General features: G+C 45.6%; 1 protein-coding gene across 1 annotated transcript in view; it reads right to left on the bottom strand.

The window, feature by feature from the left end:
• TRPC5 (transient receptor potential cation channel subfamily C member 5) overlaps nucleotides 1–23,203 on the bottom strand; it is a 50,474-nt gene that overhangs the window by 17,180 nt on the left and 10,091 nt on the right. Inside the window, exons 2-4 of the mRNA XM_010227423.2 lie at nucleotides 19,731–20,252; nucleotides 4,963–5,299; nucleotides 2,334–2,473 (exon numbers count right to left, since the gene is read on the bottom strand). Of these exons, the coding sequence (XP_010225725.2) occupies nucleotides 2,334–2,473; nucleotides 4,963–5,299; nucleotides 19,731–20,252 (999 nt within the window). The remainder of the gene's footprint in view (nucleotides 1–2,333; nucleotides 2,474–4,962; nucleotides 5,300–19,730; nucleotides 20,253–23,203) is intronic.

The following is a 23,203-nucleotide window of genomic DNA, read 5'->3' as shown; positions in this document are numbered from 1 at the left end:
CTGAGCCATGCAGCTCTGCTGACGAGAACACAAAGAGCCAACTTCAGAGGTAGCTAATGAAAACCACTGGGCACCTGGGACAGCTGAGCAGGTTGCAGTTGTTTGGGTTAGACTTCAGAAGATGAAGATGGAACAAAGCAGAGACATATAAAGAACAGGACAAATAAGCTAAGCCAAGTAGTCACATTTACGCTTCCTCATTACAGGATAATTCAATGCAGCAAATGAAAACTGATTAAGGAAGTATTTTTACCCTATAATTAGCCTGCAGATTTAATTGGTACTGGACAACATTGATGCCAGGTCTTGGAAATTGGTCAAATCAGAAAAAAAAAATAAAAAGGTCTCCATGTAAAAAACAAGGATGGAAAACATTAGTGTCCAGATGCAATTTATTTTTCTGATATTTGGCAGAAAGCTAAACGTCCATGTAAGCCTTTGAAGTTCCAAGAAGTGTTAGGCTATACCATACTGGCACATATACCAGCCTTTTCCAGCCCTGGGCTGTTCTATAAATAACAAAAAACCTTTAGAAGTCATGCTGCAAAGGGTTTTGAAACCATTATCAGGGTTATAAATCCTTGTTTTTCAGCTCAGGGCGCAGCCTCTGAGTGACATAGGTCAGCTGGGAACTCCTACGGGAATGCTGAGTCCAAATGGATCCTATATACGTTTTTATGAACCTCTCCAAATTCCCTGACATTGGTCCTTGTCAGACACGCCAGGTTTAATCCACAGGGATCTGATCCATACTCAAATAGGTATATTCCTATTAGGTTTCTTTTGTGTGCCAGCATATAGGTCTTTGTGGCTTGCATATAGGCTTCTGTTGTTCATACAAAGCCTATATACAAAGCTGTATTTTGTTTGCCCGCGTGGTTTGGCTGTGAGTTTAAATCCCAGTGTGTGACCATATAAATCTGTGGATGCCCGGCTCTTTTAGCAATTTGTGTGTGAGAAAGAAAGAGATTGTTAACATTTTAAGATTTATTCATGAATCTTACAATTTCCAGCATTTCTTGTATTGCTCAGTTTAAAGACCAACCTTTCAAGCGTCTAATTTCCCTCTGAATGTTGGGGAAAAAAAAAGATGTAATCTGCTCCCGCTTTGATGCTGCTACAGGGCTGCCTGCTCAGGGAGTAGCAACCATCTTCAAGCGATTCCCTTTGAAAAACACGAGTTCCACGTTATGCAACCTCCTGGATTTTAAGCAGGCCCCACAGCAGGGCTGCTTGTTACAGAGTTTATACAAGCGCCTTCCCGCTTTGGCATCGATGCGCTTGTGAAATCTGCACCTCTTTTCTCCTCCATTTGCATTGCACTTGGCTGAGACTGAACAAGGGAACTTTGGGCAACTGCTCATGCTGGGCTGGAAGGAGCAATTCCCGACTACCAGGGAAAAGCCAGGAACGCGGCACAGGGACACATGCAAGCGCATCCATGGCTAAGGAGCAGCCAGGCTCCTTGATTGACATCATGCAATTCCCCTGAGCACAGAGAGGCTCCTGCTGATTCATGCCAAGCAAAAAAGTGGCTCAGGAGCCCTTGCAACTGCACACCCAGCCAGCCACAGTGTTAAGGGGTTTGCGGGAGGCCCTTTGCATGTCATCTCCAGCTTCCAAGAAGAGAGGCAGGGAGCAAGTGCTTCAGGTCATCTGGCTTCAAAGCTGTGCACGCATTAGCGCTGAGCATCGCATGTCTGTTAATTTTAAAATGTGCTTCAGAGATGAACATTGATGCGGCCGCTTGCCATGCACGGAGCGTCACAGTAAAGGATCTGCAGCACAGCTCTAAAGATCCAGCTTCTCCCTCTGTCAGTTCCAAGCCTGCACTTTCAAACGCTACATTTTCAGGAGGAGAAGCCAACTCTCGTGTTTCGGATGGAAACCTCCTACCAGCAGCTTGTGCTTCTTTGCAGACTTTCATTAAGACTCCTGATAAGTAATCTACAGATCCATAGGGGCTCACAGGCTACTATTATACATCTTTGCTGTAGAAATTTTCTGATAATCTTATGCCTTTTTTTTTCTGTTATTGTTTTATATAAAAATCATGTTTTCGGTGGGAAAAAAGCCCCACATCTTTGTCAACTGAGTAGCTACAGCACAGACAGCCAAAAAAACTTCAATTGGACCCAAACAGCCAAATACTTCCATCTCAAGCAAGCAGTAAGGATGAGAAGGAAGATCATTCTCCAAACAAATTCATACACTTTTCAAGCAAATTTTCAGAACTGGGCTGCTCGCAAGGCAGCTCTTCTCTGCCATCTTTAATTCTGATTTTCACAGTGTCTATCCTGCAGCTCCCACAAACCCATCCCAGGTTACTGTACCTTGACATAGGCAACAATTTTAAGGGAGATTGTTGCAAGATAGAGGGAGTTCATTGCAAAATCCATCAGATTCCACCAGTCATGTACATACTCATTGAATCCTCCATCCCACATTTCCTTGATCTCTCCCCAGATAAAACCTGTAGAAAGAAAGAGAGTCCATTACATGAGGAGATCTTCTTTGTTATTAAATCAGCGTGTACCAGATATAATAAAAAGTTATTACAAAAATTATAAATTAACAGCCTCATAATGGTGATTATACGGCATTTTTCTAACACATTTTACAAAAAAATATCAATGTAGAGAGATGAAACAGACTTACGCTTCCTACCCAGGGCTCCAGATAGATAGAAAACACCAGGAGACTGTCTGAGACATGTGAATTTTAACTGGTGAGAGGGAACTTGCTCAGACAGTAAGTGTTTTCTATGCATAAATTATTAAAAGACTGAATTTGGTATCGTTTCTAATAGATTGGCTGATCCTATAGGATCTGAATCCAAAATGTCTTCTAGTAATAATATATGGCAGTCGCTCACCTTTGCTATAGCTGCAGGGTAAGCAGGAAGCTCTGTGGTTCATTACCTCACTGCAAAGCTCACCTAGGGTAACATCTTCATTGCAAATAATAACTTATTTGACCACATCCTTTTTTCAAAAACACTTAAAATACTTTATTGAACCTATGGACCATTGAAAAGCAAGTGGCAGCTTGGCTCCTGTATCACCCACATGCTTCTGAGACTTCTTTTCAAAGTCCCCAGGTATTTTGAATTACTCAGTTTACACCGTAATCCTCAAATAAAGCTATGAAACATTCAGTGTGAAGAGAAAAACAATACAGAGTACATCTCAAGGTGTGCCTTCAATACGATTACCCACATTGCTATCCAGACCCAGCAACAGGACACTGCAATGGTCATTTAAACTGAACTGCCACTTGCAACTCATGTTTAGGACCTGAAAGTTCAATCTGAGGAGCAGATAGCGCTGAAATAAACTGCTGCAACCATCGGAATATCAATCCGAGCTCTTCATCTGCCAGCCAGCAGGTCAGCGGTCAGGCAAACATAATGTCAAGGCCAATAAGGTAATTTTATTACAGCTGCCTCCAAATCTTTGCATGCACTCAAAACCATAAAATAAATCAATGGAAAGGATCCTGTAGAAGAACTCGTATACTATATTTATAGTGAGTTATCCTTGCTGGTTACTATAGTTACAGCAATGCTGTGTGTGCCTGTTCTCTCTCTCTCCTTTTAGAGCAGAAGATATTTCATAAATAATAACCTTTAATCTGGTGAAATTGTTCTAATGTCTCCGTTTAATAAACAGTCCCACAATACCCCTATTTATCCAAAACAAAAGAACTCAAAGGGAGAAGCAGACAACCGTGAAAGGCTATCTTGAAAGGGCATTTTTCCTTATGGATTATCCTCCTTTCATCTGCACATCACTTCTGCTGAAATGCCCACCACTTCCCTCAATTTAAACTGGAGGTAAGAGGGAAGTGAAGAAATCGTGTAGGCTCAGAAAGGACCTTTAACCTTCTCAGATTATTCTGAAACCTCTATGAACACAGGTATTTCAATGCCATAAATTAGATCAGTGAGATAAGGAGGCTTGAGTTACCATTTATATAAAATGCCGTGGAGCTATGAAAGGAGCAAGATGCCCTGGGTCACGACGGGAAGCGATTTGTGAACATGTTTGCAGCTCACTTTCCTTCCCTGCTTTTCCTCAGCATTGCTGGCTTTGGCACATGCTCTGGCCTGAGCGGGGTGTATGGGCAGAGGCTGGTGAGGGCAAGGAAGGAGCGGAGACCACCACCCTCCCAGTAACACAGCAGCTCACAGAGCACTTTGTTTTGGGAGCCAAGATTGTGCCTCTAATGAGCCTCCATGTTCCCAGTCCTGCTACATTTGAGCCGAGTCGGAAAGGGTAGATACACCTCGCTCATCTGCCTCCCCAGTCTTCTCCCTCGTGGGTCTACCTGCTTTCACCCATCTGTCCCACTGCCTCATCTGTCTATCTGACCTTCAGGGAACACAGACCCTCCTTTGCTTCACGGGTCTCCAAACACACTGGAATAGGAGCCTCCGATTTGACATTTTGATAATAGATACCTCCTCCTTCATCTGCTTGCACTAGAGAGCTCAGTTTTGATCTGCTCAGTGTTTATCAGCGTAAGGCAGAGGGGGATTTCTGCTCCCTTTGCCACTGCCCTGTGTGCTCCTCGGGAGGTGCCCGCACGGGAAGCAGAAAGGCACCTCCCGGCTCTGCCTCCCGCCTCGTGCCAGCTGGCAGAGCGCTGCCAGCATTAGCCATGACCCACTCGTTACCAGCACAATCCCAAAGCGAGTTCCTGCGCCCAGGCCCCGCACAGAGCGTGCAGAAAGCCAGGAGAGAGCCGTGTCTGCTGCAGTTTACTCGGGGTCATGTCTCAAGGCACGTCAGATGGCAACATGCGCATGAGAAGAGCCCCAGGCCAGCGGGCTCTGCTGCTCCAGAAGGACTCCAGCTGTTTCATGAAGCTGGCTGCCAAATCTCTTTCCGGGCTGGTGCTGCTGAGATGGGCAGTGAGCCCCCACAGCTACCATCACGCACGGGCGTTTTGGTGACTTACCTAGAACCCAGGGCAGGATCATCCACTCCACGATGGTGGGTGGCGGTCCCTGCATGTGGAGGTCGGTCCTGACGATGTGCTGCGATGCCAGCAGCAGCATGAAGAGGAACGTTAGGTAAGAGCCGGTGTGGCAGATAAACTTTATAAATGGCTTTTTAATGAACAGTCCCAGCCTGCTCTTCGGTGCAATCAGGTACGCCACGGATAGCATGGGGAACAGCAGTCCGATGGTGACACAGGTCAACAGTTTCACCACCCAGTGTTTCCGCCTCCATCCTGGAAAGCCATCATACCAGAGAGTCGCGAGCAGCTGCTGGCAGTTTGGCTGAGCGACAAACTGGGGAGGAAGCACAGGAACAATCAGCTCTAAAGGGCTTTTCTCAACCTTGGCCTCATGACAGTCACTCTGGTGGATCGGAGTCGCGTGGCTGATGTCCTCGCTTTGCCCCCACTGGACCTATCAGCCCAGTGCTCAGAGCTGGATGGGAAGCCTTTTGACCAATTCTTTCTTATTCTAGGTGAAAACCCTTTCTCAAAGGTGCTAACATGCACTGCTGCAAGATGTACGGCAGAACATGTGTGTCCTCGGACCTCGCTGGCTCCTCAGCTCCAGAAGAATAAAGAAGAAAGAAGAAGGAGGAAAAAAAGAAGAAGAAGAGGAAGAAGAAGAAGCAGCAGAAGAAAAAGAAGCAGCAACAGCAGAAAAAGAAGCAGCAGCAGCAGCAGGAGCAGGAGAAGAAGCAGCAGCAGAAGCAGAAGAAGAAGAAGGAGCAGCAGCAGCAACAGCAGAAAAAGAAGCACCTCACCTTTCCTGCACCCCTCCTTCCATGTGACAACTTCCAGTGCTATCCCAAAAAATCTGTTCCTGCCAGGAAAGGGCCAGGCCCAGTCATACTGCCCATGTTTGGTGAGAAACAACCCTTCGGGGCAGCGAGGAAGGGAAGATGAGACACAGCATTTGGAAGAGCCTTTGGTGGGCTAAGAAGAGTTTTCCCACCCTGTTCCTACTGCCTGGTGCCTCAGACGGGCTCCTGGTTGCTGGATACAGAAGAGTCCACACAACTCCCCATAGTAAAGCCGGCTATGGGGCAGAAGGGTGTATTTTAGAAAGAGAAAGCAGTAAGTCACTTTTCCCATTCTCTCACCCAGACCCCCGCCAGCATTTCTCAGCAGTGACTAGAAGACCAGGTAGCTGCTCAGTTTGCAGCTACTTTAGATGTTTTTAATACCTAACAGCCCTTGGATTTGCAAACTTAAGACAGAGTATTTCTGGCTTCTGCCAGAAGATTTTATGTTCTTGATTATACCTGGAAAGCCCCATAGTCTGCAGAAGAAATATGCTCTTTATGGACCCTATTCCCACAGCCAATTAGCGATGTCTGCAAGATCAAAACATAATTGCTTTTCTTTTTGAATTTAATTTCTAATCTATCTTAATGAAGTTATCCCTCTGATCTGCTGAGCTCAGATTTTTCACTGGGCTCCACAAGTTCCAGAAAAAAGCCCTCAAGAGTTGCTCTGAGGATGCATTTTATGCTGATATTGCTGTAGCTAAACCAGAAAAAAACTTGTCCTACACAGATACAGTTATCAGCAAGAATAATCCTGTAACGACAGAACCACATTTATGGCAGGATATGGCAGTACCAGGGAGAACCCCACTGCTCATCACCACGGCAGTGCTAGGAGCGTTCGCTGCAGAGAACAGCCCTCAAAGAGGTGCTAGCAAGCAGGCTCGGCGAGCTCCTCAGAGCACGCTGTGGTGGCAAAGGGACCGTCTTCTGAACACAAGGTTTTGTCATCCCAAATTGGCTACGTGTTTCTACCCTAGCAGAAGCTCTGACGTCAACTCTATTATATTTAGCGTAGCTATGGCCTGGGCTCTCACATAAATCAGCCCTCACGTGCATGTTTGTATGATGGATTCAAGGTTCTTTTCATCATGTCCCACATGTTTGTACCTACAACTTTCCATTGGTCTTTGTACCTACGGAACCTAGACTTGATGCAACCGTTTCTTAATAAAAGCTTTTGCTGGCATCTGTGTCTTTTGAATATCTACCCACTGCTGAAACTGGCCAATATTTTTTGTTCTCCAAGCGCTCTCACAAGCAGTGCGCTATCACTGCTATGTTCGAAATGACTAAAGCACGGTCGGTCTGAAAGGAAAAACTCTTTGCTTGGTGTCAGGCACTCAAAGGCAACAGCCAGACTCATCAACAGGGTTGTCCTGAATAGTTTATCCCCACTGTGTGAAGGGGTGGTGGTATCTCAAGCCCCCATTCCAATGACAAATGGCACTTGGAGGCACTTCTCTTGAGCCCCCCACAGTAGCTGAAGACATAACCTGGGAAGAACTCCTGGAATGGTGCTCAGAGAAGGAAAAATCAAATAACAAAGATGATCTCTTACTCTTTTTCTGCAGCATTTATATCTTTGTCTGCTTCTTTCTGAGAATGGGTTTTTGGTATGAACAGTGTTGCAGAAAGCAAATTAACACATGATGGAAGTCAGACAAGGTCTGACAAAGTCATTCAATTCTGTGCATATTTTTAGATTTTGTGAATATATTTTACATGCTGTAACAGAGTGCCTGGATCAAAATTAGATCTTTTCTGGACTGGGTAGTTTGAATAGATGGACTGATCAAAATGAGTATTGAAAATAAAATCTCCAGGAGAAATAGCAAGCATTTATGAAGCTGGACATTTATGTGCTATTACTATAATAAACTTGACTGCTGCTTCTAGCATACAAGTACCAGATGACTCTGGAGGATACCAGGGAAGAAAATCAGGAGTGTATTTGATTCTGAATCAACTTACACATGCTTGCACCAGCAGCTGGCTAATAGCTGATACGGAGACTATCTATCTACAGGAAACAGCTAAGTTCTTTTGCCCAGAACTACCAGAAACTGTTACTATAAAAAGCCAAATCCGTGAACGGTGATGAAAGCAACTATTCCAGAGAGAATGAAAAACATCAAGCATGGATGCTTGTTTGGGTCGCTGGTTTTTAATCTATGACTTCAGAAGAGGTGACGTGTTACGTTTAAAGCTAGCAGATACAGACTGCGCTGCGTGTTTAAGATCTCAAGCAGCAGCTGCGGCCGCATGTGTTCTGCAGTAATTTACATGGCAATAGCGACTGCTGTTTCTCTGAGATCAGGTACAACTTCTTTTCTGAGGGGGGAAATGTATAAACATATTTTCTCTTTATCACCTATGATAGAAAGCTTTAAGGGGAAAATAAATCTGTATTCCCCCTGAGTCAAAGTCACTTGAGAAATCAAATGTTCCCCTGGTTGCTGTGCAACTTGCAGGCCTCTGAAAAGTGCCTCCTCTCTGCTTAATGGCTCATTTCTAAAATGTTCTTTCTGTGCCGCATGTGATGTTCGTTCTTCAAATGGGGAGAAATTCGCACATCATGAAAGAGCAGCTTTCATGATCAGCTTGGCAAAGAGGCACGGAAACCAGGAAAACGCCGTTAAATTCTCCATCAAGCCCATTCCAGCCTCATTAAAAATGGTCTGAGGGAAGTTTAAGCACACGAGGGGAAAAAAAAAAAAAAAAAAACCCTCATTAATGCCATGAACCATCAAACGGTCTCTTTATTAAAGCTAAGTCAAAGCGCTTACCAATGCAGGGTTTACTAACCCAGATTAGTGTAACTAACCAATTAGTAAGCTGCTGCTTGGATCTCAAGTCACGCAAGGATCCCAGCTGGCTGAAATGCTGAATTCCCCATCTGCAGCAACACCAGCCTTCGGGGTTTGCATGGAAAACCACTGAGTGCACTGGTCAAGGAAACTGCTGTTTCTCAGGGCCTTTGTGATAACTTGGAATCCTCTTCTGGACTAAGGAAACGGGCTTTTTCCCTGACTATGACTGGGAAGGCCAAGCTCATCTCCACTTCTAGGTGTTGTTACCAGTCTTCATTGACTTCACCACCACATAATCAACCTACTCAAGATAGTCTAGGGTTCAGAGTGTTAAATACATATGCAATATAAAAACGTGGAAAAAAAATCAGCTTGCGCACTTTTAGGTGGCCTGCAAGTCTGTAATACCATCATGGCTTTCTTGCTCTTTCATCCATACATTCAAACCGCTTTATAAAGTTAAGGAATAGTTGTATTTCTGCTTTGCAAATAGACAAAACTAAGATTTGGAAAGGCGAACTGACTTCTCCAATACCACTTATGCCAAGGCAATCCTACAAACCTGCCTTCCCCGAGTATATGTCCAATTCCTGTGTAACTGGAGTCCCAAAGATGGTTTTAATCCTTTTCTCATGCTTTTTCATTTGGTATAGTTAGAAATAGTACATGTGAATATCACCCTCTTTTTTCATTTCACATGAACATACTGAATGTGACAGGATTTGATATCAGCTGAAGTTTCTGCATGGTGGAAAGAGAGATCTCGGTATTTTAAAAAGCTGTATGTTGTTCTGGCTTTGTAGACGGTTCAGAGTCAATGGCAGATGTAGCATCCCAGACACTCTCTGTTTGTTTGAGAAGATGAGCATATGACTTGCAAACTGTGTCTTTCTCCACTGTATAGCAGACAGGGTTTCAAACGTGTTTTTCAAGGACTCTGGTGCTAGAGGAGTCTCCAGTCTCCATTACAACTGGCAACACAAGACATCATTTCATGGGCACGATGGAGGACGTCCTGACAGCTGCGCTAATGAAAAGGAAAGTTTCTAATACACAGCATTTGCACTCAGTTCAGCTAATACATGAAACAAAGATTCAATGCTATGAAGGCCATGGTATCACTGGCATAACATTTTCGAGGACTGTCCCTACCTGTTGAAAAGCTGCAGATGTGTTTGTAAGGGAGGAAACCCAAAGAGGCAGCTCCTTCTCCATGAGGCTCCTGAGAACCTGTCCATTGCTGAAGATGCAGCTCGTTTAATTTAAGATGCATCTCAATGTATTTTCTTGTGAGGACAACACCACTGTGTCACTGGTGGGCAAGCTGCTTGGTCTCTCCACTTATGAAAATGGCGCTAAGTATCTTCACCTTACCCACAAATGAAAACAGCCACTTCAGTGGTGGTTGGGAAGCCCTTTGAGGGGAGAAACGACTGCGATACCAAGTCTTTCATGTTCTTTCTTTCTTCTTTTTATCTTGCCAAGGTCTTTTGTATAACATTTGGCTTGCAGCTTGACTGTGCTATTAGGGAATTTCACTCTCAATGTTCATCAAATTCACTGTCACCTGCTCCTCCACCAAGGAGAAAGTTTTTAAGGGAAAGCCACAGCTGCTGGATGGAAGGTCTTTTTTTTCTTAATATCTAATCTTTACTGGTATTTTAATGTCATCTAAATTATACTTCCCAGGATTCCAATGCTTTCTGCATGCTGGGTCATTAAAGTAAATATCAAACACAAAAATTATATTCCACCCCCCCTCCCCTCCCCTTAACTGTGGGAAAATCCCTTATCTCTCACAGTCGCAAGTAATTTAGGATCAGACACAGATGGGCTGAGATGTGAATGCCTCGGGGAGCCGCTGAAATAGCTCCCTGATAGACATCGCAGGGCTGAGCGCGGTGCCTCCGTGCGCCGCCTCTGACCAGCACGACGGCTACAAACAGCCTCTTCGTGCAGAGTTTGCTGGGTCCCTTCCTTGCTGTGGATAGTGGTAGTAAATGCTCTTTGGAGACGAATGAGCTGCAGCAGATCACAAGGGGTTACCACTGAGAGCCAGATCTGGCACAGGAGCCATAAAATCAACTTTGCTTTCCTCATTCTGGCAGGTCAGACCTCACCGAGAGCCGCTATCCAAAACGCGGCATTTGCACAGCTGCAGTGCTACTTCGTTTGGGGTATTACACACTGCTGCCTCTTACAACTCAAGCTATTTTTGCTTTGAAAAGGCAGATTCTCATGCAAACTGGGCCAGATTTTTCTGTCTGTGTGACAAGTCAAGTAACTGCACAGTGCCTGATGCTGTGGCCTAAGTACATTTTAGTCAATACCGTGGAGAATGGAGATTTCCTGCGAATCCAACCCTATCATCAAAAATGTGGCATAAATGTCATTGCCATTTGCCATTCGATAACAGCTCCTGTCATGAGAATGTGACCACCTCATCGTGCAGCAATGAACCATCCAAGCCCACAAAGCTCAGCCTACGCTGAGGAACGGTCCCAGCCTGCTGCAACCGGGCACAGCGCCGACACCGCGCGGCTCCCGGGAGGACGTCTGCCTTGCTCCGGCCTTGCTCCAGCGAGGTGCTCAGCATCAGCAACTGCCTGGGCTTCCAAACTCCCTCCTCCTCCTGCGCTCCCAGGGCCGCTCGGAATCAAGTGGCACCAGACACTGCCAGCGCAATGGGGAGGCCACTCGGCCTCTGCTTTGGAACCAAGGGCAAGATCCCCCATGGAAGAAAGGAAATGTGAGTGCTGGGTAAGTCGGATTGCTCTTAAAGGAAATTCCAGTGGGAAATACTCGAAGAAAGAGCTACATTTCTAAATTAGCCCAAGACAGAGAGAAACACTATCTGTAGCTGAATTCGATGTCTGCTGCAGGGGGCCAGGAAAGCAGATCTTGCACACACAAAATACCTGTCTCCTCAAGTTTGCAGTGCTGCTGGCATGTGAATAAGATTTCCTGCAAATCCAACTCTGAGATTCTGCTGGGATGAATACGAAAATCCTTTTTTGCAGCACCTTTCTTTTTTAAGTACAACCTTGTTAATGACTGCAGAGTTATTTACATTCTGCTGCTCAAGCACAAGCTGAGGAGGGTGAACACCTAATGGTTGCTCATCCTGTTAATTAAATACTTTCTGCAACAGGAGAAAAAGGCAGAAATGAAACCAAGATGTTGGAGGGCTGGGGTATAACTTGGGGAAAAGAGACTCCAACTCAACATTCTTCTCTAGGCATTTCCAAGGGATAATCCTATTTTTCCTAAGGAAAATACAGGATGTACATCCTATCAAAACCACAGCTGCTTCTCACATGTATGTTACAATTAACAGCAAAGCACTGATGCAAATCCAAAAGGCAGTTGTTCTTGCCATTAAGGTTGTTAGCAGAGCTGCAATAGTTCTTCGGGAAAACCAAGCACTACCCAAGTTGTTCAGTCCCTCTGATGATGAATCAAACAAGCTCCAGATCCTTCACAGATGAACATATGGCCTCAAGTTGTATGAAACTTTGGCTAATCTGTTCTTAAAATATTTTCGGTTGTGATGACACATGAATCTTAACTAAAGGTCTCCTATCCTTGGTGCATCTCTTGATGGTGCCACACATGAACTTGGTTTAAGCACCACCAGCTGCCAAGTCACCTCTGATGTGAATGTTGGGGAGACCAAACAATCTCTAAAAGCCTAGTACAGTTCCCCTAAAATTCATCGTTTCTATGAGTCTATACTGGATTGGTTATTAAATGTTCAAAGAGAAGTCCTGTGTATTTCTAGACAAAACTAGAAGCTTGCAAATCCTGGGTGTCTATGCACAGGAGAAGTAATTAACAAAGTATTTAAGCTTATAATTACATCTATCTCCACTCAGAAAATGTTTAAACATGTTTAGCTATAGGCCTGTATTCATAGCCCACGGATGCCAGTGGGATTTAAGCGCAGGCGTAAATTCTGCGGTGACGGAAGGCAGCGCTGCTGCCCCGTGCTGCCGAGCCCAGCGCTGCCCCGCGGGAGCCCGCGGCCGGCAGCTGATGCACGGAGCGCTCCCACATTTCCAGAACCTGAGCCCGAGGTGTCAGCACGGCCTGCAGAAGCACTGGGCAAACCCACAGGCTCCGAGCTGCTCGGGACAAACCCTGCAGCCTCTTCCATGAGCGTCGCAGACAGCGCTCCAAGTGCCACGGGCCTCGCAAGCGACTCCTGGCAGCTCTCGCAGGCTTCAGCTCAAGTGCAGAACATGCTGACTTTTGAGTACAAGCCTGGCTTTATTCTCCCAAGTGAATCTCTAACATTTATGTGAAATAAGTGATAACTAAAGCAAACAAAAGATTTTTAGAAGTCTTTCACAAATAGCTTACATACACACCTACTTTGCCCTATTAGTACTAATGGAAGGTTCTAAAAATATTTTTCATTTTCTCCCTTTTTAGCCTGAGGAACATCACATTGAGCCTCCTTCCTTTGGGTTTCGTGTGTCTACCTCACCTCTCGCCTTCTCCTCCCGGAGCGAACGTTCTCCGGTCCCCAGGGAAGCGCAGGCGCTGCACTAGGATCCTCTACAGGCTACGGAGCGATCTCGCTCTCGTAGCGCGAGGGCAGAGCTTTGCTGCTCAAGGATGTTTGCTCAGCCAGACAGGGAGTGCGGAATGGCACAAAACGAGCACAGATCTGTGGTCACGGTGCCTCAGCGCCGTGGTGCCCAGGACAGAGCTGGGGAGGATGATGATTAAGCAGTTTGTCCATCACACGTCCCTCGGAGGGAGGAAGGCTGAAGTGATGCAGTCATGTCGCCCCCAAAGGGCTTCTCGGGATGGTGATGGATCTGACGAGCATTTAGCAGGTGGAAGTGGGTTCTCACTTCTGTTGGCCGTGGGGTTTCACAATGCACTTCTTTAAGGGACAGGAGAAAAATGGAAATCCACTGGAATTAGGTGCACAGTAATTACCATTCCCTCCAAAAGAGGGAATCCAGAGAAATAGTTTTTCCAGAGAGTTTATTATTTGGGGGTATCACTCGAAGTATGAAGAAACATGACATAATCTTCAACAGGGATAAAAAGTTGATTCTGAAAAGCAGACTAGACCTTCAGACAAGATTAAGCTGAACACTTTGCTTCCAAGATGTACAAATATCCTTTTTCTGTTCCTGTTTCTGCTCTCTATAGAAAGCTAATCAATCACGCCCTGTACTTAACTTTGTCTTCCAAAGCCTCTTCTGTTGCTAGCAATAAGACTGATGGGATACATGAAGCTCAGGGAATTGACAAACTCACTAAATCATTCTTGAATGTTCTTCAAACAGTGACAGTCCCTTTAGCTTTCAGCATATTCCCTCTTCGCCCAAGAGATCATTTGGCTCTGAAGCACAAGGCACCAAAAATGACTTAAAAGAATGATCCATGCACTTACTGCCTAATACACATTACACTCATTCAAGCAGCGCCCTTGCCCTTGACTGACATACCTGTCTTTTGGGTTTTTTTTTGTCTAATTTGCACATAGCAAGACAAGTCAGAGATGATTCTGCTGGCAAAAGACAGTCTTTTGCAGCGCTGCTCTGAAGCAGAGCTGCAGGATGGGGCTGCCCTGCTCACCTCACCAGCTTTGAACCTTCTGGTCCTGCATGAATAATACAAGAAATAACCTTGTTTCCGCATATGAATACGCGAGTCCACTTTGTCAAACTGATGAGCCTCTGAATATGACTTCTTAATCTTCCAAATTTAGGGAAGGGTCCTAATTTTGGCAGCTGTATGGGTTAAATTTCCATGTTGGTTTCCAAAACTGAATGAAAACCCCGGTGACTTCACGAACACACACAGAGGGTGCAAGCACAGACCCATGTCCCTGTCCTACCCCAAGGCCCCGCTGCTGAGTGTCACTAACAGCTCCGTTAGTGCCCCGCACAGGGAACACTTTACAGTCACCTGCTGCCAGGAGTGAGTCTGAGAAAATAAACAGCTTCATTTAGTGCTGGCCACTGCTCACACGTCAGAGGGTGACTTTGCTGCGTGCAGAAACGAATGAATGCTGGCAGGGAATGAAAGGTGACGTATGGACATGCAGCCCTGTTGAAATTCCTGTGCTTTGGTTCAGGTTTGGGGTACAGGATGGATCTAAAGAGGTGTAATCATGCCATCCTCTCCATGCAACAGCCTGTTCCTGGAGATGTTCCAGGTTAGAAGGGAGGGGAAAAAATCCTCAAGGAACAGCTCCTCCTCCCCCTGCCCAGGCCTACGAAAGATCTTTTCATTACATGATGCCATTTCCTTCTAGAAAAATGGAAGTAAGAGCCTATTTATTAATTGCCAGAGCTCTGCAGGCTCCTCAGCCTTTAATTGGACCTTTAAAGAGCACAATAAAATATTGAACCTGGTCTCGCTGCACCTCCAGGCTCTGTGGCAAGAAAACAGACAAAACCATGGCAGAAAGCTCTGCACTAGCTGCAAGGAAAGAGCGATCTGTGCCTGTCCCTCACGAACCCCAAATGGCTCAAAACAGGTAAATGAGGTGCAGCAGGTGAGCTTGCACTGTCACAGACCCCATGCTCCATTTTTCATGCATCTTTGATATTTTAAAAGCTCTTTTTTATACATTAGCCGACGTGCCCGCAGAAACCCGCTGGGTCTGTGCTCGCTCCCCGGAGGATGAGGCTGTGCTTCCAACTGCAGTCGTGCAGTTGACAGAGTCAAGACAGCTGAAAAATATGAGGCATGGCAGCAGTGACTGTTCCTGCCGTCCGGCCGTATCCCGGGAGCTCCTTGGCTATGTAAATATCTCGGAAAAATCAAACTAGAACTTCTGAAGCTGCATTCTGAGGAGGAAAGAGCAAGGAGCAGTGGCTCTGAATTAGAAAATCTAGTCTCTCGCCTTTCCTGCCGCTGATTTGGCTTACAGTGAGTGACAGAGACTGGGGTTAAGCTTCCTGAGAGGGAATTTCACACAGTCCTTTGATCTAATGCAGTGAAAGCGCCAGCAATATAGTCACAGATAAAATGTCCTTTTTTTCTTCCAAGGGCCCTGCACTGTGTGGGTTTCTTGCAGCCACATAGACTGAACGGGCACAGTCATCTCCATGCCAGGAAAATGAAAGGGACTGAAAAACCCCTCCTGGGACACTGCATTTCATTTGGAAACGCAAATAACCTCTGATGGGGAGCAGCAGTGCAGGAGCAGCACGAGGACATGTTGGCAATATTGTGGCTTAGAAGGATGTTTATAGACTTGCACAACTTTAAATTACTCTGTAAGGTAAAATTTGCCCTATTAGACTTGATTCACAGCTACATTATGGTTATCTTACATTATTTTGCCAATGTAAAAAAAAAATAAATAACTTAGGGGCACAAATTATATCTGTATTCAACTCAAGCTCAGACTCTAATACGGGTACGGTGCCCAGGACACAGAACTGTGCTTTAAGTGGCTGTGAATATATGACTTCTCCCCGTCTTTTCTTAGAAATCCCAACAAATTAACAAATTTAATAAATGCAGAGCTAATCTGTTGCAGAACAGCACATTCTTCTTCACAAAATAGTGAAGACTGAGCCCTAGCAGCTGAGTGTGCCTTTTCGTAGAACGTCTTCAGCACCTTTCTCCTTCCAAAATTAGCTATGAACAAAGGAATTAGAAAGGCAGGATGAAGGCAAATGTCAGGTCCTGCAGAGCCCTCATGGGAAAGCCCACTTGTCTCCCGGGACATGAACCTCAGTGATCCGCAGCTCATTTCCCTGGAAAGCAGACCTGGAAAAGGCTGACACGTCTCTGCTGGATCTAAGGCATGTTTCACAGTGTACTAAAGGTGCCTTCATTTTCCCCCAGTATTTTATGAATGCCACGCGAACACAGATCACAACTACTAAATCCTTCATGCCTCCTAAGTAAACCTGCTTGCAGAGGGACGAGGGCAGCCTGGGAGTCGGGCCTCGGCGAAGGGCAGGGACGAGCAGACGCACGCGGCTGGCGGTGCCGCTCGCGTGTTTTGGCACACAAGGCAGTTGTGTTCACTGTGAGGCACATTGCTAACTGCTTGCTAAAACTCAACACAAAAGCCAGGGTTTTTCTCCAGTTCCTACACACCAAAAGCTGCAGCTAGTTCAGCAGTAGGATTTCAGCAAGGTAAGTGTCTAATCTCCAACACGATTTAGGCACTTAACCTGATTGTACTTTGTTTAAAATCTTATTGCCTCCTTACCTGCATATTAGCAGCCTAACTAGCTTTGAAGACCCCTTCTCTGGGGGTTCATTTGGAGCAAGAACTGCCCAGGGGTGTCTAGCTTTTCCCATCAGGGCGTTTTCTATGTTCTCTTTTTTTCTGTAGGCTCTCTGCTGGACATCCATCAACCTGCACTAGGCATTTAAGTGCTGTTACTCTCCTATAGCTGCAGCAAAACGGCAGCTATTCTGCTATACAGGAGTGCAATGGAAAAAGGAAAAGCAAGAAAAGGCAGGTTGGTTTTATCTGAATGCCTTGGAGAAATAAACACTCAGTGATGTGTCTGCTGAAGAGTACTCTGATTCCCAGCCCACTTATGCTGGTATAAATCAAGAGTGACTCAAAGACCTGCTCCCTCCCCAGGGAGGGTGGACAGTACCACGTGTCCATCCAAAGGCAAAGATCTCGGTACCGCTTCCCGCTTAACAATTCTGTTAGGAGAATCCCGGTGAATGTTATCTGCCTGATTAGGCTGAAATGGAATCAGTTATTTTGGAGGGGTATCTTTGAGGCTTATTTCACTCAAAAAGCAAAAGCTGCAGGACACTTTCTCTAGCAATTTGTCTAAAATCAATGTGAGATTACACATTCTTTATGGTGAATACAGAAATGGCCAACTAAGGTAACAATTCAGAGCCCCAAAAAACAGCTACGGTCATCTACAGATTTACGTGTCAGGCTACTGGAGATCTGACTTGTGAGTTTGTCGATGTTAAGATATAAAAAGCATCTCACCCAATGCAATCCCACCCAATGTTAAGACACAAACTACTTCAAAGACACAAGATGATCTACCTCTACCCCTGCAATGCCTGCTGTTTTTCTCTGCAAAAGTGTCTTTTATAAAAACCAACTCGTTCTCATTTTCCTTCTTGTCCCCCACAGATATTCTCCCAGTCTCATATTTTTCAGTCATGATTAAAAAGCATTTCTCAGTGTCTCCCACCAAATGTTCCTACTCGTTTTCTTTCAATGATGGCAATGATATTTGTTTTTTGCTTGGTATTTTGTTTTGGATTAATTATCAGAAAACTACTACAAAACTTTGTTGCATGTGAGCAACGTGCTGCGTTCATCAGGTACCTGTGAATAACCAGGTAGGTTGCAGTCTAGTTTAGCACTGTCGGTTTCTCAAACTCATTCACTCCTTTGCTGCCCACCAGCTTTCCACCTGGAAACAGCACTGACTTTATCTGGCAGCGCAGAACTTGTGCTCATTTGCTGTGATTTATACACTGGAACTGTCAGGAATGTGTCACAAAAAATGGCATTGGTCCAGATATTTGGACTTCAGTCAAACATGACTCAAAAAAAGAGAGATGGAATCTGTCAAGCAACCAAACAGAAAGAGTCAAAATTTGTTGCACTGAAAGAGCTCCTGTGCTGTTCAGGACTACAGCTCAAACACAGTGAACTCCTTCCACTTATAGTCTCCTAATATAAACACAAGATGAGGGGAGTCACTGATCTGTGCCTGGGTGTCACTAGTGAACCCAAACCGTGCCAAGATGTGGAAATCAGCAGCGACCCACACACAGCAGTGCCAGCCGCATCCTCCGGCACAAGAGAAGAGCACATGCTAGATCCCGGGAAGCTTATGGCTTCGGCTCCAGCTTGCTGCATCATGGTGTGCAGGAGGCACAACAGACCCAAGGGAAGAGAGGAAAATCTGCATCTAGCCCTTCTTGAGAGTTTCCCTTAAGGGACATGAGCAGCCTGCATGGGAGGTGGAATTTATCACATCAGGCTCATCTCATCTGGGTCAATGCAGAAAGCAAAAGGTCAGATGTAGCAATGACAATGAAAAGAGAATAATTTGGTAGGTTTTCTGCCAGTCCTGTCACCCTCTGGACACAAAAATATGTCACAGACATTGAAATTCACTTCCTGCACCAAGCAAACTAAGCTCTTCCTTCAGATAACCTGGGAACATCACTGGCCAGCAGCAATTAATATATAATCTACTAAACCCTGTCCAGATTTGGAAAGAGAAAGAAAGGCCAGAGGCAACTAATGAAACTATTGTCAGCATTCTCCTTGGGTTCGAGGCCCCATTGCATCAACTAGCAAATCTCTGGATTTGAGAGGCTTTTGAAAGGCTCTGTCCTTCAGATGAAATATTTATTTCCTTTATGGTACTGTGGGCAGAAGTTTGAACTTCTGGGAGCTGTTTCTGAGTCCCTAAAATGTGGATGAATGAAAGAGCAAGACTTAAGCTGAGGTGTCTCAGCTATGAAGAGGTATTTTCATGGGACGGTTCACTTCCTAGGATAGTTGAGTTTTGCCCAACAAAACCACTGTTTGCATGGAGAGTTGGGGCACTGGGAATGCCCTTGAGCTCTCCTCCTTTCTTCTTGTGCTGCTCTAGCTTCTGGAGCCCTCATGAATTTGTGCTGAGTGGGTCCAAGGCAGTGTTTGGAGGAAGTGAAGAGTATATTGCATTGTTTCCAGCAGGCACAGATGTGCCCAGACAATCCCTTCTAGGCCTGTATATTGGCAGTTACTGGGAAGAGCTTTTGGAGATAACAAACTTGGAAATCTCCGAAGGTTTTTCTTTGTACAGGGAGGGGTTATCCTGAAACAGGATTCAAACACCTCTGAAACATATAGTGTTGGTGGCATACAAGCCATAACCCACTGCGGCATGTCCTGGTTGTCCTCACTTGTCACTAAACTCAAGCTGTCACTGAAGTGCACTGAATTTCCTGATTTGCTGGATTAACCATTTTGCAAATAGTTCTCCATTTTATCGCAAGCCAGCCCTGCTGGCACTCCACTAGCAACCCTGCCTCCGTAGAAAGAAACCCATGGAAACTAGAGAAGTGAATCATTTTACCCAACACATGCAACTTTCACACACCTTCGCGTTCAGATGACTCTTACCTCTTTCTGGTGATACTTTATTGCTACCTTTAGCTTTGCCAAATCATGACATTTTTGGGGATCCAGCTCTTCGCTTTGATCATCTCTGTGATTAAGAATGATCTCCAATTCTCGGGAACTCCGTGCCTGATCCAAAAGGTCCTTAGCAAAACGCTTGCACTGCTGGGAAAGCTCTTCATATTCAGCCTTGAACTCATTTTCCACCTTGCTGAGCTCCTTCAGCTCCCAGCCCAGTCGGAAAGCCGTCAAGATGGGATCCTCGCTGGATAAGGCAATCAAAGAAGGGCTGGCTAAGGCTTTGTAGATGTTCAGCCTCGACCGGGAATGCCTCAGGCTGTCCACCTCCGAACTGGAGACACATTCCACACAGTTGCATCGGATCTGGTGTGGCCGTGGAATTGTCACCCGTCTTTGGACAAGCAGTTTGATGATTTCATAGTTGTTGGTGTGAGCCGCCAGCATTATTGGGGTGATATCTGGAGTGAATTCTGAAAACTGGGTGTCCATCATCAGGGTTGGAACCTATATAAAGGAATAAACTAGAGTAATATCTCATTTGGGAGAGCAGGGGAAAAAAAAAAAAAGAGTTCCTCCTTCATACATGTACAGTGATGTTCTAACAAAATTAGTCTGTTCCTTAGCTCCTGTTGAATCCATGCACAGACACACTTCTCTTCGGGCAAAACCATCTTCACCCACATCATACCCGACCACCTTCCCAGCAGGGAGAGCTGCCCTGCAGTGCAGAGTTTGGTGTAGAACTCGGTGGCAACTCCATGCCAGTGCTGTGTATGGGAAGCTGCTCTAAAATGGATATTTGTTCATATACTGAAAGGTGGATTCTGTGAGAAAAAGGGAAGACAAAAGGCCCAGGGGAGCACACAAAAAGAGAGGAAAAAAAAGTCAAAACTGAATAGATTTCAATAATTGTCATAATTTGCACTGCTTATTTGCATTAGTGGCCCAAACACCTTCTGAGAGCAGAATTTAGACAAACCAAACGAAACACTGGGTTGTAGTTGAGCTGAGCCCTTCCTCACCTTTTCCCTACTGTTTGTACTTGAAGTTACTTTTTGGTAGAAAGATACATTACATAACTGCCCTCAGAATAGATTTGTTTTTATTTTAAAGAGTTTGAAAAAAATTAAATGTAAAATTAATGAGCCATACTCTACTACAAATAAGCCACTACGGGGTGTGCATTATTCAGCTACTGTTGCACTTCTCAAAAGATGAGCTTAATGCACACCCTGTTGCGGCTTATTACTATATGCAGAGTGCAAAATTAGACCGAAATGCTCTTACATCCCAAGCACGCAGTGTGTTTCCATTTGCAGCCCAGGCGGCTCTCTTTGTTGTGTGTTAATCACTGCTCGAGCACACTGTACTGCCTGTGCCCACCGCTCCTGCCCTGGCAGCTGCAGCCTGCTGCTCAAGGGGTGATTGCTGGGTTTGGAGAACAGCAGACCCGCTCCCCCGTGCAAATGTCAAAGACATCGCCCAGAAACTGCTGTCAAAGAGTTCAAACAACAGGAAACATTACTCAGTCCATAAAAATCCCAAAGGAAAGCAACGGCAAAATAGCATGAAGTAACCCGCTGGAAACCCTTCTGTAGGATACAGCTAAGAGCAATTGTGAGATGCTCAACCTTGGGCCGGTGAATCTGACTGCCCCAGAGCTAAGTGACTACAGTGCTACAGTCCTAAAGATGCCCAGGCTACAGCCGCGTGACAGAACCCTGCACAACCCAATGGCTGCCGCAGGACAGGGCCTCTGCCACCCCCCGTGATGCTGTCCCCGCGCCGCAGGGCCACGTCCCGGGGCTCGGGGTGTTCGTGGCCATATGCACGGCTGCTACCTTGGACGCAGCAGATGAGGGGTTAATCCTGCAGCTGCAGCTGCACTGGTGTAAAGAGGTTTGCTAACAGGGCCGGTCCCTGCAGTGAGGCCCTGCCATCGTCAGGCTTTGCTGTGGAGAGCTGAGTATCTCTTAGCCAGATTAGTTTTTTTTTTTTTTTAAAGATCTCAAGTAGCAAACATCTGCAAGCAGCTCTCTTTGTAGAGACTTTGACCTTCTTTCTTTGGTTAGCTGGTTCAGGCAGTTTGCTAAATGTCAAGAGAAAGGTGCAGGTTGCTCTTTTCTCTGTCTCCTAGAAGCTCTTTCTTAATCTCTGATGCTTGTATAACTGCATTTATCTTTCTTCTTCTCCTCCTTTTATAGTCAGCTGCTGGCTGCTGCATCCAGAGCCTCTGCCTCAAAGGAAGAACACCTTCCCCCTCTATCACTCCTATTACTGTCAGGTTTAATCTTGTTTTTCTCTACAGAAGTTATTGTACCCAGGGCTGTAAAAAGGATTTTCAGCTTTACACAGATGAGGTATTCATGTTGCTCAGAATATGAAACAGGCCCTTGCAGACAAAAGTGGTAATGTTATAGGTGAGGATAGGGCTAATGTTATCTGCTACTAGCCCTCTTCTCTGGAGGCTCTCTCTTAATCTGGACCTGTGGCTTTCAAAGTGTTCATCCCAAGGCTTGGGACCAAGTTGAAGGTATTTACTAGGTGATCTCCCATCCTTGTTCTGGCACATATCACAAGCCCTCACCCCAAAAGTGGAACTCAGCTTTTCTTGGAATCAAGCTGTCCTCTCGGATAGCTTCCAGCACTTCTAATTGCAGGCTACGAAGGGAAATGGTGGCACGGAGAAAAAGGAGTGTTCTCCAAGGTCTGGACACGGACCAGGCTAAGGCCTCAAACTGCAGGAACTGCAGCTTATTTCTGATGCTAGCTGAGCTGCAAAACGAAGCAGGGAAAGCCCGGAGCAGGGGCAGTGCACACGGAGCCGCGGTGGCCCCTGTCTTTCCAATGACTAGTTCATCCAAAGACATTAGCTAAGAACATCTTGCACGTGTTGCCCTGCATGGTGCTTTGGAAACTACATCTTAATCATCAATCCCTCTAGCATTAGAGATGGGGCTGTCTATAGGAAGCCTCTGCTCTGGGGCTGCAGCGCACATGTCGCAGCGGAGGAGCTCAGGTCTTCACAGCGCTGCATCGTAGCTGCCGATGCTCCTCCTGCCCTGCTCCAACGGGTTATGTTCATGCTCACATCATCTTTTTCTACATCGTGGGTTAAATCACTGCATTGGAAGTAGAAGAGGAATAAATTATTTTACCCTAAGGGCTCTGCAAAAGCTCTCCCAAGGTTATTTTCATTAAGTGACCTGAATAACAAATTCTTTTCCATTAACCTCAGCCCCTGACACGCACTGTTAAGCTGAGTCCTTCAGAACGGGGCTGTCAGAACCCGCATCGGAGCACGTGCCTCATCTGCGTCTCAGCGTAGCAACGCACCATCCACAACAAGCCATCGACTGCTTGTTAGCATCTTCCTTGCATCCATCCTCCTAAAGCTCAGCTGCCATAGCCGCTTTCCCAAGTGATGCTGCACTGAGGGAAAGACTCCTTCTTAA

This window comes from Tinamus guttatus, unplaced genomic scaffold (assembly GCF_059628265.1).
Source record: "Tinamus guttatus ecotype Peru unplaced genomic scaffold, ASM5962826v1 Tinamus_guttatus_pri_ptg000287l, whole genome shotgun sequence".
Taxonomy (NCBI): domain Eukaryota; kingdom Metazoa; phylum Chordata; class Aves; order Tinamiformes; family Tinamidae; genus Tinamus; species Tinamus guttatus.
Note: the sequence above shows the minus strand (reverse complement) of the source record. Positions and strands in the feature narration are given on the sequence as shown.